General features: G+C 53.2%; 3 protein-coding genes across 3 annotated transcripts; 1 reads left to right on the top strand and 2 right to left on the bottom strand.

The window, feature by feature from the left end:
* Positions 1-2,990: 2,990 nt before the first annotated feature.
* Positions 2,991-4,668, bottom strand: IWZ02DRAFT_135141 (2-nitropropane dioxygenase). Its single transcript, XM_066761668.1, has 3 exons — positions 4,634-4,668; positions 4,392-4,564; positions 2,991-4,338 (listed from the first exon to the last, which is right to left on the bottom strand). Exons 2-3 carry the CDS (start codon positions 4,507-4,509, stop codon positions 3,377-3,379), a joined length of 1,080 nt encoding a protein of 359 aa, XP_066626281.1. The 5' UTR covers positions 4,510-4,564; positions 4,634-4,668; the 3' UTR covers positions 2,991-3,376.
* A 90-nt stretch (positions 4,669-4,758) lies between these two features.
* Positions 4,759-5,826, bottom strand: IWZ02DRAFT_371489 (uncharacterized protein; the record flags this gene model as incomplete). Its single annotated transcript, XM_066764570.1, has 2 exons — positions 4,759-5,378; positions 5,421-5,826. The coding sequence occupies 2 exons, from the start codon at positions 5,824-5,826 to the stop codon at positions 4,759-4,761; spliced, it is 1,026 nt and encodes a 341-aa protein (XP_066626280.1).
* An 830-nt stretch (positions 5,827-6,656) lies between these two features.
* Positions 6,657-11,806, top strand: IWZ02DRAFT_135162 (uncharacterized protein). The gene is made up of 4 exons (XM_066761669.1): positions 6,657-6,860; positions 6,908-7,024; positions 7,072-7,385; positions 7,523-11,806. The coding sequence occupies exons 1-4, from the start codon at positions 6,765-6,767 to the stop codon at positions 11,526-11,528; spliced, it is 4,533 nt and encodes a 1,510-aa protein (XP_066626279.1). The 5' UTR covers positions 6,657-6,764; the 3' UTR covers positions 11,529-11,806.
* The last annotated feature ends 604 nt before the right edge of the window (positions 11,807-12,410 follow it).

The raw sequence follows: 12,410 nt of genomic DNA, 5'->3' as shown, positions 1-12,410 counted from the left end.
TCTTCTTTACCCTTGAAGCTTGTCTATACCCTTTTACTACATTGCGTGTGCGTAAACAGTGTCCCCTTGAGATAACGGACAGTCCTGGGCTTCGTAGCAGTGGAATCTTTTGATGTACAATCAGATGGTAACTTCAGCCTCTTCCCTTTCTCTCCTCTATCATTGCTGATGATTCCGGGTGGGCTTGCCAGACACAGCCTGCCCCAGCTAGTCCCAACCCCCTTTATGCAACGAGGCCAATGTTTCGCCCTGCTCTATGATTCGAGTTGGGCTTGATTTAATTTAATTTGATTTGTCGTCACTCGAGGCATTGGAATGGGAATCTGTCATGGTCTCCAAAAGTTTACGGACGCAGAGATAGACAGGAGGACTCGCGTGTCGACTACGACCAAATGACATTTTCTCGCGCCTCACCGTCGTCACAAGCCAGCCCTCTCTCTGTAGCCTAGCCCGCCCGGCACGGCGCTTCTTTCTCTGCCTCCCCTTGCGCTTAAGTACCGGCAGCCCAATCATCTCACTCAGTCACTTCTTCAACCGAGCAATCAATTAATCGCCATGCAGAGCGTTATTATCCCCTTGGATTGATTGATTGATTGCCTGAGTGACTGACCGATGTCATAGGCTGGCAGGCTGGCACGCAGGCAGGTAGGCAGACAGGCAGGCAGGCAGGCAGACAGCCGTGGCGTAACCACCCGCCCATCCGCCAGCCAATCTCGCGTGGCTTGCGTGTTCTTTTCGTATCCGTACCGTCTTCGTCCGCGGTTTGAGGTGGTCCTGCGGCTGCTTCGTAACAGCTGACAAGGGCTTCGTACCTGCGTCGTATCTACATCGTCGTCGTCGTCGTCGTCGTACCCGTGTGCTGCTGGGCTAGGCTGGGCTGGGCCACGGGGCTGCAGGGGTTGGTGTCGGTTGTTTGGTGGTGTGTATGCTGTGTGGTGGGGTCATGAAGTCTGTCGGGCTTGTATTTGATGTGAGGCATGCTGATGGTGAGCGAGGTGAAATAGGAGGAATAATTTGTCACTGCACACCACCACCACCACCACCACCACAACAACAACAACAACAACAACAACAACAACACGCTTGACCTGCCCGCGAGCACGGCGGAGCAAAAAAGCGCAGAGAATTCGCCATGACCATCACCACCTCTTCCTCCATCACTGAACGAATTTCAAGCTCAACGACTCACCGCCTGATCGTACTCTTGCTCCCAACACCCATGCATGCTTTTTCCTCCACCCTCCGCCTTTCCGCATCACACACTCCTCCATCCACAAACGGCATCTCCCGCACCCTGAAATGAAATCCCATCAACTGGCCCACCTTCCTATCCTCCTATCATCCCATCTCCTCATCTCCTTATCCTTCTCTTCCGACATAAGCAGGGAGTTCCCAGCCAGTCTTCCCCGGCAGAGTAAAACCCGGCATCGAGGAGGGGCGAACGGACGGGGACGCCAGGCTCGGGCACGCCGGGCTCGCGTCAGTGGACTGTAGGGATGGGACGCTTGGAGTCAGTACCGCAGGTAAGTTGGAGGAGGGAGCAAGGGAAGTAGGTAGATGAGCAGGCAGGTTCATTCACTCTACCGTTGTTTGCGGCAACAACCGGGCGGACGGTGGTCGGATGTGTGCAGTTGTAGACGCGATGAATGCCGGCACCCCGAGCCGTACCGTACCGTGCATGCTGTACAGTGAGTACACATGTAGGATGAGCTGGGGCGAAGAGGTAGGTGCCAGACAAATCGGCGGGCTTGGACAGAGACGTACGGATATGATGACACAAGTGGCCCCGGGGGGGGGGGGGGGGGGGGGGGGGCGGGACTGGCTTGCGTGCATGGAGAGAAGAATAAATAGAGTGTGTCTACTGTACATGCGTCTATGCATGCAATTATCCCAGTCCTGCAGCGAGCGAGCACGCAAGAAAGCAAGGAACCCGACGGTCCAAAACGTGGAGTGTTTAGGGGTGGACAGGGGGTCTGTCCGGCATGTATGTATGTATGGCAGCGAGGCGGGACTTGGTGGTGAGGGAAAGACACGGAGAAGCGGATTGCACCAACAATGAATAGAGACGGGAGCTGCCGAAAATCCAAGGCATCAAGCCGCAGTAGCTGATAGTGAAATGGGTATTTGTCTGTGGATCCCGGAGCCAACCACCTTGACTGACTGACACACACCCACCCATGGTGCGGCGGTGCAGGCGTCGCAGCAACTTGCTCCGCAGCCGGCAGTGTTGCTTGCGCAATACCAACAGGGAACGGCACTGTACCGAATGCCGTCCGTCCAGGATGGATGCGCAACAGTGGAGTCAGGGGAAAGTCGAGTCACTAATGTAGCTTGGCCGGTAATTTCAGCCAAGGGGTGCCTACCGGTCGATTAGGTTGCGAGCGACGACGCGCGTCCAGCGTAGCCTCCGTACTGTTCCTTGTCAAGGTATATGCATGCATGGGTGGATGCAGGGTAGATTGCGTCAGAGTGTCTCTCGGGAAAGAGAGTTTGAGGAGCGAGGCGGAGCGGGTGCCAGTTTATTGCGCGCGCTGAGAGAGAGAGAGAGAGAGAGAGAGAGAGAGGCTGGGCAGTCAGTTGTCGTAATGGCAATCTCCACTCCATGAGTACCCGCAAGTCCTGTACTGCGAGTGGACACGAATCACGATCTTGACGTGATCAAGAGCTGGCGACTTGTGCATGTGGCTTTTTTTCTGAGTTTTTAGATAGTCAAAGCCGTTGAGCCGTTGAAAAGCTTGACTGAGCTTGTCCGCATTTCAGTTTGCTTGGCTGTGGATAGTTGCGGACAGGGTTTTGTGGAACTTCCAACGGCGCAAATCAGCAGTTTTATCTCCAGTCCAGCTTCGCCAAAGCTGTGCTGTGGAGGAAGTGTACCGTATTCGGATTCGGATGCTTTGTGGTCAGCTGAGCGCATGGTGGAATGGAGGAGGATTGTGAACCGTGGGCACTGAAAATTTGACGAGTTCAATCGACGTGCTTGAGGGCAGAGCTTTACTTCCCTCTGATAGCTTGTTCTCTTGCCAAGATGGAGAATCGATGTCTGATGAAATGCTTGTTTTGGTCGCAGAAAGCTGTCGCCGGGCAACTTGAAAAAACCCAAATGATGAGGTCTATTCAGTATTGAAAGAGGAAGAGGAAGTAAAGCCCACTACGGTCTCTCTTGAATGGATGCTGCATATTTCGATGGGGCCTGAGACGATTTGACATCAAACGCTTGGTATGTTTGGAGACTGAAAGTGGTTGATGGCTGCAACACAGTGCGCGTCAATGGAAAAGGCGACTGTCAAGGAGCAGTCACTTACCACCAAAGCTATACCCAAGGATTTGCCATTTCTTTTCAAGAACTATGATGGTCAACGCCCACTTGCCATTTAGCTTACTCAAACAATTTCGCTGACGATCTTTGCAATACTTCTTTCGTTGCGCTCCTGACCTCTTCTACAATATCTCCTGCCTTCTTGACTTCTTTCACCAATCCAACCGCCGTGCCGGCATACGTCGTCATCCTTCCCTCGGGACCCCAGCCTTTGTCTCCCAGGCTCACAGCCTCTTGGTATAGCTTCATGTTCTCCTCCCAGCCCATGCCATTCTCAGCATCGACCCAGCTGCGATTCAGCACGCCACGAGCATTGTAGCCCGGCGGCCAGTCCGTCGTCCCTCTCAGCTGATCATATACGCTTGTCCGCATAGTCGTCCTGCCGCCATCTGAAGCTCGCAGGACTTCATTCCGGTAGCCATCCGCAATGTTGGCCTCGTGGGAGGCAAGGAAACGCGTTCCCATCACAACACCCTCGGCACCCAGCGCCAAGGCAGCCGCTGCGCCTCGCCCATCCGCGATACCACCGGCTGCCACGAGGATGGGCTTCTCGTGGTCATGCATGTCAAGGGAGTCAATGGCGTCTACAACCTCTGGTAGAAGAGCCACGATGCTTGCGCCTTGCGCAAGGCCGTGCCCACCAGCGTCGGTGCCTTGTACGACCAAGACATGAGGTCGGCACGCCCGAGTAACCGCAACTGCATTTGCCACGGTCCCGACTTGTACCCAAATTTGCGTCCTTCCGGCCGTTGCCTCGCGGATCTTTGTAGTCCAGGTGACGAGATCATTGGTGCTGCGGGGCGCGAAGAACCAGACTGCGGCGGGGGGATGTCTTGAGACTGCTGCTACGGCAGCCTCGAGGTTGGCGCCCCAGTTGAGGAAGCCGACGCCAACCGGAAGAATGCGTGTTGCAGGGGAGGGAGCGTTTGGAAGTGGTTTCTCGGTGAAGTGGGCGTGAATGGTTTCGAGGTCTGAGTCGAGGGTTGACGTATCGCTGCCGGCTCCTAGAAAGCCGATGCCGCCTGTGTCAAGGTTTTTAGCAGCAACATAGTGATGTGGTAAAGTCGAAGTGTACCTGCGCGCGATATCTCAATCGACAAGGGAACAGTCGCGATTAGACGCATGGGAGCGCCAACCACAAGCGGGGTCAGTGTCCATGGATAAGCTGCTTTCAATCGCGCGGCAAGAGTCATTGTTGAGGTCTCAGAGGAGTGTCGATAGAGCAGGCCATGATGACGTTATATGAGGCTGTTCTCCGCGGAGTTGGTCAACGAGGGACCGATGACGAAGCGGGGCCCCAACCGGAAGTTTTGGTACCTTGACATCACGGAGCCGCAGTTACATAATAATCTCACATGGCTTTCCGGACCGGGATATTCATATTCCTTTCTGAAGCTTAGTGGAAGACCTCTTCGAGTTTCTCGTAGTCCTCTTGATATTCATCATCCTGCCCAAGTCTTCTCAATTTCGTCATCTTGTTGTATCGTTCGCTCGCCGTTTCCAAACAGCTTCTTGAAAAAGCCATCGTAGGTGACCCATACCAACTTGAACACAAAGCTCACGGATGTAGCAAGCCACTTGGGACTTTTGCCCTTGCCGTCTTTGAAGACTTCTTGTAGGGAGAATAGCAATCTAAGCACCGGGACCCACGTCAACAACATGGCGCCTCTTCCAAGTTTCTGCCGAAACGTGGTGATCGTATACGGCCTAATGTTGAGCAAGTACTCCTGGTAATCTTGGGGAAGGTTGTGCTCCTCGGCACCATCCGTTATCAACTTCAAGTAGCGAGCAGAGGGTTGCGCGTAAGACGGGTCCGGTCTTTGAAAGCTCCCGCCTTTTTCGGGGTCTTGTGGCGGCGAGAAAAGCGTGTGCGCTTTGAACGGCTTCGACTCGGGCTCCTCTGGGACCGTGTCAGGGTCCGTGAGAGCATAGCAATCGACCAAAACATCCTGATATGCCGCGCCGCCCCCTTCAGTGGCAATGATGTTTGCGTAGTCGGCCGCCGTAACTTCATACACGACGCCTACGAGACCCTTTTCCCAGCGATCTTTGTAATATGCGGCTCCTCCCACCAGCCGTGTGCTTTCGGTTGCGTCAGCCAGACCACTGCCTGGATTCCTCCGTCCGGAATCGGCGAAACATGGCTCTATGTATGGAATGCCGGGTAGATCAAAGGTCAACCGGAGCTCTGGGACGACAACGTTGATCTTGGCCAAAGGCTTGACGCCACGGGTATCTTCGAAAGTGCGGTGGCACAGATTGGAGCCGTAGGCGAGATAAAGCACCGTCCTGCGTGCTTCGTGTGGGTCTCGCAAGTTTGAAATTGTTTCGTCGTTGAGGTCCAATGGTCGTTCTGTCAGGGAGGCTTTACGGCGAGCTTGGCTGGGTTTCGGAAGAGGATTGGTAGGTGTGTGGTCATGAGGCTGGCTCCAGAAGACGGATTCCAATGTTTTCCAAAGACGGCCCCTGGATGCTTGAAAGCGATTCACAGGAACGTCGGGGGATGGCATTGTGAAGGGCACGATGGAGATGACGGCTTTGGTTCGGCGAGGCATCGGAGCGCGACATGGACTCCCTCGGCTTTAAAGCAGTGGCTTGCAGCAATCAATGTGGAGACACAGGAGCTGACATTCCTGTGTCTCGGGGTTTACAGGGTGATTGCAAGCTGGGCAAGCCCTGGGCCGCAATTGGGCTCGGGATTCGGAATGGCATTGTCCCAAATGCCCGAAACGGGGACAAATCCCAGCTTCGACTCGCGTCGATTTCGCCTCTTTCCGCTGCTTTGTTCCCTGTACAGTACTCTGACAAAACACAACCAACCCGACCCGACCCGCAAACACCATGAGTCAGTCTTCTGTTTGGAGCAACCCTTCACATGCTGGCTGACTCTGGATGAAAGTTTAAAGAGGGCGGTACGGATGTAGCGCTGCTAATGGATCTCGTGTCGAGGTCGTGGTTGCACCAGAGGCAGCTGTGTTGAAGGACGTGTCAATGGAAGTTGGAGCTCGGCTTTGATCACAAAGAACGCAACGTCTACCATCAGATCTTTCATCGAAATGGACAGAGGCGAGAATTGATGTTCAAGGAGTTTTGAATCTGTTGAGACAACGCGAGCGCCCGACTCGTTCCAATTGGCTCGGGCTGGGTGCTCAGAAGGAAGGAATGCGCGTCTCCCGTGACATCGCGCTCTCGCGCGTTTCACCCACCCAAGCCAGTCAACTCTTCCTCCCATCCTCACCACCGAATTGATCGACACCCTTCTCGCGCCTCCGTCTGCGCCTCATGCTAAAACGACTTGCAAAACGCGCGGAACCACTTTGAATGTCCTGGACGAGAGCCTGTGACGCGTCGACGTCGCTGCTTTTGGCGCGACTTCAACATCGGCGCGCGTCGTTCCTTCCCTTGTCGCTCAATCCTCATTCATCCTCCACCTGACTCTGTGTCTAGCATGGATGAAGCATTTCGACGTCTGATCACAATCAGTGACCACCTGACCAAGGCTTTGTCGTCCAGCGACTCGCAACTCGATTTCTCAAAGGCCTGGGTATGAGACCTGAATTTCCTTCTGTCTTGGTGACTGAAATGTTCCAGGAAGGGCTTTGTGCTACAGAAGACAGCGAGTCCCACAAAACCATTGCAACTCGTCATATCATTGATCTGCTCTGCCATTTTCTGACTTCTGCAAACTCAACACCGTCTCGTTGCTATGTACGGCCGCCAACGTTTTCAGCTGCCTAATACTGACTGATCTGCAGGCTGGCATCATCACCGCTCGACTCTGCCACAGTTCAATAGACATTGCCGGAACTTTCTCAAGAATCCCCCGCAGAGATCAGCGCTACAATCTGGTCTACGGATTGGGCAATTTGATCCTCGAAGAGGGCGTGCGCGAGGATCTCAGGCTGATCTGCGGCTTGATCATCAGGAGTTGTGTCCATCACGGAGTAGACCGTCGCATCTTTTGGCCTAGAAATGAGGTCCATGCGTCCTTCCCAATCGATGACGGCCAACAGTGGGTAAACCAGTTCTACAAGTTTATCCGCGCCGACGACGGACTCAAAGCAGAGAGGTACGTTGGAGCATTCATCCTCTCTCTCGTGCATACCATGAGCCATTCAAGGATGCACTCGAACGGTCCTGCCGCCACAAGACATGTGGAAAAGACGTGGTTTCAATCTGCCTGAAGCTCTGCTAATATGACCCCAGAATCTCCGAAAGCGAGGAAACAACACACAGGTTTACGCAAGCGGGAGTTGCAACTGCAGCTCTGTTAGGAATAGGAGACGGAAGAAGGACAGAGTGCTTTCATATTCCACGACGAGTCTCCACAACTGAGGCCTTGGACGTGAGTGTTCCACTGAGCTCTTCTAGCGCTCCGAGCCCTCCGAGACAACATTCGACGACCATGTCTGGAGCTACAGGAAAATTGGCTAGGATGCGGAAGCGCAAGCAGTTACAGCATCCCGCCGCCATGACATTGCCTGAGAACAATGCCTCTCGAAATCTACCAAAGGCGACTACACACAAACAGAATGTTTTCGGATTCGGATCAAGTGAGGCCGCCTCTCACAATCAGAGCGCAGGACAAGAGGATCATGAGAGAGCTCAAAGAGGCAGAATCACGGGGCTCAAGAACAACGCAGGAGACTTGAAGAGACCAGAAGCGATCCATCATGAGCTGCCGGTGCCTGAAAATAGACGAGGGAAAAGCGGCGAAGGTATGGGAAAAAGACCAAGTCCACGCTCCAAGGTCAACGCCTCCAATTTAGCCCGTGCCGAGATCTATGACCTTCCTCAGGACGAAGACGATGACTTCGACCTTGACGCCACTGTTACTGAAGCTCCCAAGAAGCGTGGTCCTAGAAGGGCGAGGAAAGAGCGGCATGGTATAAGCAAGAAACCCAGCCAATCCTCCAGAAAGCCAAAGGCGCCGGAAACGTTTGTAAGCGATGAACAAGAGCAGACGAGTGGTCACGATAGCGCTGAAGATAGCGATGATGCGGACTACCAGGCGAAGCCCACACGAGGTGAAGATTCTCAAGGTCATGGTGAGAGACGATCACAGAGACTCGCGGCAGCTCGGTCGAGAGGATCATCTGAGGCAAGGGAGAAAGCGCCAGAGAAACACGATCCAAAACACCCGGTGGATGAAAAGCCCGGACCGGTTGATGCCCAGCAGGAAAACCCGGTTCCTGCACAACATGGTCCACTTACGACAAACTCACATCTCGATTCTCATCCGCAAAAATCCAGCTCCCCTGAAAACCGACAATCCAACAGCTCGTGTGATAAAACCGAGCCTTTGTCTCGCAACGAAGCCCGTAAGAAGCTTGATGCAGAGAGTCAGCGAAGTGAGACTTACGAGGAGTTTGAAGATGCCGTCATTACGATGGCCGATGAAGAGGAAGCCAAATCTCTCAAAACCAAACCAGAAAAGACAACAACTGCTGGACCCCAGTCAGAGGCCGTCTCGGAGAATGCAAAACAAGCCAAGGGACCTGATAACATTGAGAGGGAACGAACACTCCCGCCGGAGTCTGCACTACTTGCATCATCCACAACTGATGGCATCGATTTTCCTCTTTTTGGATCTACAGCAGAGCCAAGCTCGAGAGTGGAGCACAGCGCAATTTCAACAAGTTTTTTGAAGGAAATGGATCGGGAAGTGTCGAAAACGAAGACAAACCAACCAGATGATACGCGGAGTGAGGCTGCCAAGGAAGCGAATGTTGGCGATGCCTCACAGCCAAATCCAAGTAGGGACATGCTTGCCAAGATGAAGACAGCCATCAGCAGTTCCAGCCAGCCGGATCCAAGCAGATCTGTTTTTACGAGGATACCGCCGGTCCTTGAACAAAACACCCAAGTAGAGCCAAGTAGGGTTTCATCCGCCAAAGAGGTCCTTAAAGATGTTGGTGTCTCAAATGACGAGGAGATTGAAACGAGGCCGGAGAATGAGGACAGAGTCATGGAAGAACCTCCACTCGATGAAAAGCTCCATCGGAAACCGACTTTCATCAATTTCGACAAAACCGGTCCCTTGAATCAGGGAAAGACACCGCTGAGTATCAAGAGGCTGGGCAAGGACCACCAAAAATCTCCTGTCTCTACAGCTGCTAAGGTCAAAACTCCATCTCCAACCAAGAGTCGTTTGTTAAACAAAGCAATGCCAGCGGTGCGGACTCCTTCGACTACATATGGATCTAGGTCCCCAAAATCAAGCCAAGGTAATGTTCCTTTTGAAGAAATGATGGAACATGGGGATGAACTCGATCAGCACCGCAAGGATGAGAACGACAAAATGTCTCAAGCACCCGAGAGAACAGTGGTCGTCGTGATTTCAGACGACTCGAGCCAGGAAACTTTTTCGGAGAGCGATGACGAAGATTTCTTTGGAGATGACATTACAACCATTCTCCATCAAGAGATTGGACCGTCCACTTCAAGAACTACTAAGCCTTCGCAAAGACATGCCAACGAGAAACCACTCTCCCCGGGTCATATTATATTGTCTACTACAAGCACTACTGGGACTGCAACACGGCATGTCCACGTGAAGCCTCCTTCGGCTCATGAGATGGAGCCGTCAACTCCAAGGAACATTGAACCCGCACCAAGACAAATTCACCATGATCTTCCATCTCCTACGAAGGCTCCAGTGGAGACAACTATTATACATCCTGGTCTCGCATCTTCAACGACAAATCACGCAAAGCGAAGCCCTGAAAAGCCGCTCCAGGAAGCTTCCAAGCCTTTGGAGGAAAGGAGAAGTCTGTCTCCTCACGCTCACGACACTATCCAAGATGGTCTTCAAGCTGAGACTAGACCATCCCTCGCAAGCGACAGTGTACCTGCACCGGACCACGGTCACCAGAATTCTCCATCTCCATCGAGGGCTACTATGATGCATCCTGCCCCAACACCTTTGGCCATGAATCATGCGAAGAAAAGCCCTGAGAAACCACCCCTGGAAACAATCAAGCCTGTGAATAAGAAGAGAAGCTTGGACCCAGATTTCCACCAAGTCACTCACTCTGGGCTTTCTGCTAAGGCTACGAAGCAACATGACGCCCATCAAAGCCCTAGGAAGCGAATGAAGACTGGAAATCCATTGTCGAGCTCACACAGGGCTGCTACCACGAGACTTACAAACTTCATGAAAGCTACGACATCGGCTTTTCCCGCTCAAGCCCTCCATCGTGTTCCCCCGTCACAAAGGCGGCCGGCGAGACAAATCAGTGATTTGGGAAGTCCGGAATGTCTTGACGTCAGAAAGCCAAGATCTTTCACTGCTGGTGAGGATTTTCAGAGGGCCCAAGCGAAGGTCGACGATTCTCTTGTTTCAATTCGTACGCAAATTGCATCCAGCCCAACTTCTTCCCATGGCATCATGTCGAGCAACAGAAAGAAGGTCCCTGATCCCCCACTCGCCAGCTCGAAGGCCATCACAAGCCACGCTCCTGAACACATGTTGGAGCATTCCAAGTTGCTGAACACGCCAGCCCGTCCTGAGGCCGATCCTTTCACTTCGCCGAAGACATGCAAGGGGGAAAGCGCGTTCATGGCCATGGTGAGAGAGAGAACGGAAGCCCAAGGGACAAGACCGGTGAAGCCCGAATTGGAACCGCAGACGCCTGGGCTAGAAGCTCTCATCAACGCGCGCTCCAAGAACGATCCCGATAAAACGTTGGTGAATGACGACGAGTTTCTCGATGATGCATTTTCTGACACGTCAGTCGCATCAACACTAGATGAAGACGAAGCCGAGGGGGATGAAGATGAAGAGCCGTGTGAGGAGAACCGACACCCGTCAGAAATGGACTGGGAAGCCAGCCTCAAGCCTCATCAGCAAAACCTCTCATTCATTCTGTCGCGCATTTCCGAACGCCTCGTCCGCCACCTGATTGACTCGGAGACGGCGATCGAAGACGTAGTCACCGCCTATGAGCACGACGGCATGCAGCTGATCGAGCTGATGGAGCAAGTGCACAAGGAAGAGTACCAACGCGAACGCGGCGCAGTCACCAAGGCCAGGACCGAGCTCAGCAGCGTGCTGGAGCGCATCGATGGCAAGGTCAGGAAGGATAAGAAGAGGTACGAGTCAAGGAATAATGCCCTTAATGCCGAGGCTGCTGCTCCCAGCGGCGCTCTCGGTAAGACAAAGGAGCAAATCAGTGCACTCGAAGGCATTTTGAACGATTTGCAAGGTTAAATGGAGATGGATATTGCTCAAGACTGTATGAGGAGCGTGGTTCTGGGAATGGCTAAAAAGGAAGAGGAGTTTATTGCGATCTCCGGAGATTCGCGGAGTTGTTAGCTTATGGAATATGGCGCTACGACGGTATCTGACACATGGTCGCGGCGGTGCTATTTTTGATGTTGTGTTTTGCTGTCCAGTGTGGCTGGTCCTACACTGATATCGACTTCAGGAAGCATTTCGACAGATTTGTAGCTACAAGTTCAGGAGCATTCAAACTTTCCAGAATCCAAAGTCATGAAAAGCATTCAACTAAGTAGCGACCAAGGACCAAACCGCTTTCAAGCGTTCACCGATTACATCTTGCAGAAAGACTGTGGGGCGCGAAAGGACAGTAACTCTCGACCCAACAAGGCCCATCTCGCAGTCAGTGTAGCCAGCGTATGAGGTTGCTTCTGGGTCGAGTCCATCCATTGTCATCCATCAAGCGACGAACGAAAAGCGTTTCTGAGAGACAGACGGGAAAGAAGCACGGGCAGACGACACGTCCTCCCGGTCTCCTCGCTTTGGATCAACGGCGGTGGCGGTGGCGATGGAAAAGTGTTTGGTGGAGGCTGCGCTGATGAGTACCGTCGGTTGTTACTGATGCGTTGCCTTCTACGGTGAAGACGTGTGATGGTGGACAGAGTCGCAGAATCCTGAACATCCGGCCGGCGCGGCAGGCGACGACGAGTCCAGCCAGGATTTGAGCGCAGGTGTCATTGCTCTGCCTCGTTGGCATGAGAAAGATGGACGGGAGAAGGAAAGGAGAGGGAGGCAAGAGGTCCGCCTTTTACATGTTGCCCGGGGGAAGCAGAAAAGCAGTCTAGTACCAAAATCCTTGACCAATGGGACCGA

Source organism: Phyllosticta citriasiana (assembly GCF_038021145.1).
Source record: "Phyllosticta citriasiana strain CBS 120426 chromosome Unknown IWZ02scaffold_2, whole genome shotgun sequence".
NCBI lineage: Eukaryota > Fungi > Ascomycota > Dothideomycetes > Botryosphaeriales > Phyllostictaceae > Phyllosticta > Phyllosticta citriasiana.
The sequence above is the reverse complement of the archived record's forward strand: the minus strand, read 5'-3'. Positions and strand labels throughout refer to the sequence as shown.